The sequence below is a fragment of the Aureococcus anophagefferens genome (genome assembly GCF_000186865.1).
Source record: "Aureococcus anophagefferens unplaced genomic scaffold AURANscaffold_1103, whole genome shotgun sequence".
In the NCBI taxonomy this organism is placed as follows: domain Eukaryota; class Pelagophyceae; order Pelagomonadales; family Pelagomonadaceae; genus Aureococcus; species Aureococcus anophagefferens.
Genome location: NW_008706247.1, coordinates 1 through 3,344, shown reverse-complemented (window position 1 = coordinate 3,344; position 3,344 = coordinate 1). Strand labels below are relative to the sequence as shown.

Sequence of the window (3,344 nt, the reverse complement as noted above, 5' to 3'; positions counted from 1 at the left end):
TCGTCGAACTGCGGCTCGCGCACGGCGCGCGCGTGCTCTCGCGCGGCCGGCTCCGGGACCTCGGGTGCAGCGACGAGGGCGAGCTCGCGGCGCGGCTCGACTTCGGGGACGCGGAGCCGTCGAGCGACGACGAGGACGACGCCTCGGCGCCGGGCGCGGACACGACCGTCGTCGGCGGCGACCCGGAGCCCGTCGTCCTCGAGGCGCTCCGCGACTACGGCGACGACGGCTCGTTCGTCGGGGACGGCGGCTTCGACAGCGACGCCGGCCACGAGGAGTTCGGCCGGTTCCTCTCCGACACCAACGACGTCGGCGTCGCGCGCGTGAGCCTCGTGCGCCACGACGGCTCGTTCCTGACGATCTTCCGAGGAAAGGTCTGCATGGTGCCCGACGTCCACTACTGGGAGAACGACGACTACGACTTCGACCGGCCCTGGGAGATCCCGCTCCACGAGTTCAAGCAGGACGACGAGCGCATCCTCTCCAACGCGGCCATCCTGACGACGGACTGCCTCAAGGAGGACGACGACGCGAACGTCTACCGCGCGAGGGGCATCGAGCTCCGCTTCCGCTGGGCCCAGGACACGTCCGACTTCATGCCCTTCGCCTACAACGACCCCTGGCGCACGAAGCAGATCCACGCCCTCGACAACTTCTACGCCCTCCTCGAGTTCGCGGGGGCGTGGAGGTAGGCCTAACGAGGCGTCTAACGCGTTTTAGTGCGGCGATCGCCGATCCTGCTCGACCCACACTCGACTCGATTTGTGGCGAGACTTGGCCGCCCTCCTCGACGCGCCCCCCGCGCCGCGCGACCAAAGAAATATGGTTAAGAAGAAGGAGAAGAAGGGCGGCAAGAAGCGTGCCACGGGCGAAACGAAGAAGAGCTCCCGGCGTGACAAAGAAGCTCGTGACAGACTGAAGCGCTTCCTCAAGAAACGGGCGCCCGACCTATCGATTTCCACCGCGCTCGACATTCAGTTTCCGGCGCTCGTATCTCTGCTTCGAGTGCGCGAATTCGGCGCCCTCGCCTTGAGCTCGAAGGAAAACCTCGCGCGGACCGCGTCGCGGCCGTTCCTGGCCGCGCTTACCAATGTGCCGATCCTGCAGTCGCCCGCGGTGATCCGCAGAATCGAAAATGCAGAATGGCCGGGCCACGAGGTTCTGAAGATTATCTTTATGCGATGGAACGAGCCGGACGCCCAGCCCGAATACAACTTCGAATGCGTCGTGGAGGTGTTACTGAAGAACGGCGAGCGAATCGCCGAGCGCGGGTATCTCGAGGACGGTTGTGAGGGAGGAGACTTCGAAGATCTGACTTATTCTTGTGTTTTGAAACTTCGGCACGAGACGATCGTCCTTGAAGCGCCGCGCAACTTTAACGAACGCGGCCTACGCTACAAATCAGACCAGTCCGACGATGAATCCACTCAGTCACTGATTTCCACTGGTTCCACTGGTTCGTATTGGGCAGAGCGAACGGGCAACGAGCCTCACGACCCAAATGACGAATTCTGGACGTTCAACAAGCAGACCGAGAACATCGGGAAAGCGCGTGTTACCTTGGTTCGCGACGACGGCAAACTTTTACGTCTCTTTAGCGGCCCCGTGGCCGCGTTGATTCCAGGCTTTGAAAATGAGGAGTATCGCTGGGACTTTCCGTACGAAGTCCCAAGACACGGCGAAGCTTGTGAGGACGACCCGGTCCACTGCAACGCTGGTATCTACACAACAGACAGCCGCAAAGAGCACGGGAAGAACGTCTACCGCGCCAAGGGCCTCGAGATCAACTTCCGCTGGTCGCGTGAAGATCCTGGCGAATATTCGTTTGGGCGCGGGCTCCCGAACCGGCCCCTCTTCTCGAAGGACCACGCCCTCGGCCTGCTGCAGTTCATCGGCGACTGGAAGTAGCACCTCGTAATACAGGAGCCTGGTACTCTAACGCGCCGCGCGCGCCCTAGGACGCCGGCTCGCACGCGCTCGCGAGCTTGGCGAGGGCGTCGATGACGTGGGCGTGGTCGTTGAGGTAGAAGAGGGCCTTGGACGCCTTCTTGCCGACCGTGACCGTGTAGGCCTGGTTGTGCTCGGCCGTCGGCGCGTCCGCGAGGTGCGAGTAGACGGAGGAGAACATCTTCTCGTCCGTCTTCGAGTCGCCGCAGGCGAAGAGGAAGTCCGGCGGCTCGTCGAGCGTGTTGAGGATGTGCTTGACGACGTTGCCCTTGTGCATGCGGCCCGGCACGACCTCGATCATGCCGTCCAGGTGCACGACCGAGACGTCGTAGGGCTTGAGCACGGCCTCGAGGTCGCCGATGAGCTGGACGGCCTGGATGCGCCCCCACTCCGGGTCCGCGCGGTAGTAGGACCAGGCGACGCCCGGGTCGCGGCTCAGCACGGACGACCCGTTCGTCCGGGCCGCGTGGCGGCGGAGGATCGGCAGCGCCGCGGCCTTCACGGCGTCCCAGTCCGTGCCGTAGTCGGCGACGCCGCAGCGGCGCGTCGTCTCGTAGGTCTTGAGCGACGGCTTCGTCGTGCACAACCCGTTCGCCGCCGCGAGGCCGAGCTTCGGGTAGCAGCCGAGGAGCGCGTGGAGCGCGTGCATCGTCGCGCCCGAGACGACGTAGACCGTCGTCCTCGGGTCGTTGGACAGGGCCTCGAGGGCCTTCGCCGCGCGCTCGTCCAGCAGATCCAGCGTCGTCACGCCGATCTGCTGCGTCTTGAGGACCTTGGTGATGTAGTCGCCCTTGGGCACCAAGGTGCCGCCGAAGTCGAGGAGCAGGAGGCGCCGCTTCGCCTTCGCGTAGGCCGACTTGAGCGCGCCGTGGTCCAGGGGCGCCACCAGATCCTCGCCGCCGTCCCCATAAACGCGCTTCTGCTGGTGCACCACGTTCATGTCGTGGAGGATCTCCTTCGTCCACTGGCCCGAGGGCCGCGACTTCACGTACGGCAAATCCCGATCGAGGCGGTCGCGCCGCTCCTGCGCGGACATGGAGAGCGCCGCGTCGAGGGCCGCCGCCACGGACGGCGGGTCGAAGGGGTTGATCGTCAGCGCGCCGCTCATGAGCGACGCCGTCGCCGAGAACTCCGACGCCAACGTGACGCCCGGGTTCTTCTCGCGGACCAAGGCGTACTCGAAGGGCGCGAGGTTGTGGCCCTCGCGGATCGCCGTGCCGATGAGCGCGTCGGCCCGGTTCCACAGCGCCAACCGCACGGGCAGCGTCAGCCGCGACGACGGCATCTCGCGGTACTCGACCGCGCCCGCGCACTGGCCGTTGATCCGCGCCGCGAGCTTCCGCAACTCGCCCGACGTCCGCGCCTCGTCCTCGACGCGCGTGCCGTCCAACAGCGCG

At 65.7% G+C, this 3,344-nt stretch overlaps 2 protein-coding genes across 2 annotated transcripts; one reads left to right on the top strand and one right to left on the bottom strand.

Moving 5' to 3' along the window:
* Nucleotides 1-70: 70 nt before the first annotated feature.
* On the top strand, nt 71-692 carry AURANDRAFT_69190 (hypothetical protein; the record flags this gene model as incomplete). Its single annotated transcript, XM_009044944.1, has 1 exon — nt 71-692. A coding segment is annotated over one exon (622 nt), but the record flags the coding sequence as incomplete, so codon positions are not given.
* A 1,274-nt stretch (nt 693-1,966) lies between these two features.
* AURANDRAFT_9201 (hypothetical protein) lies at nt 1,967-2,809 on the bottom strand (the record flags this gene model as incomplete). The annotated part of the gene is made up of 2 exons (XM_009044943.1): nt 1,967-2,656; nt 2,696-2,809. Coding segments are annotated over 2 exons (804 nt in total), but the record flags the coding sequence as incomplete, so codon positions are not given.
* Between the last annotated feature and the right edge of the window lie 535 nt (nt 2,810-3,344).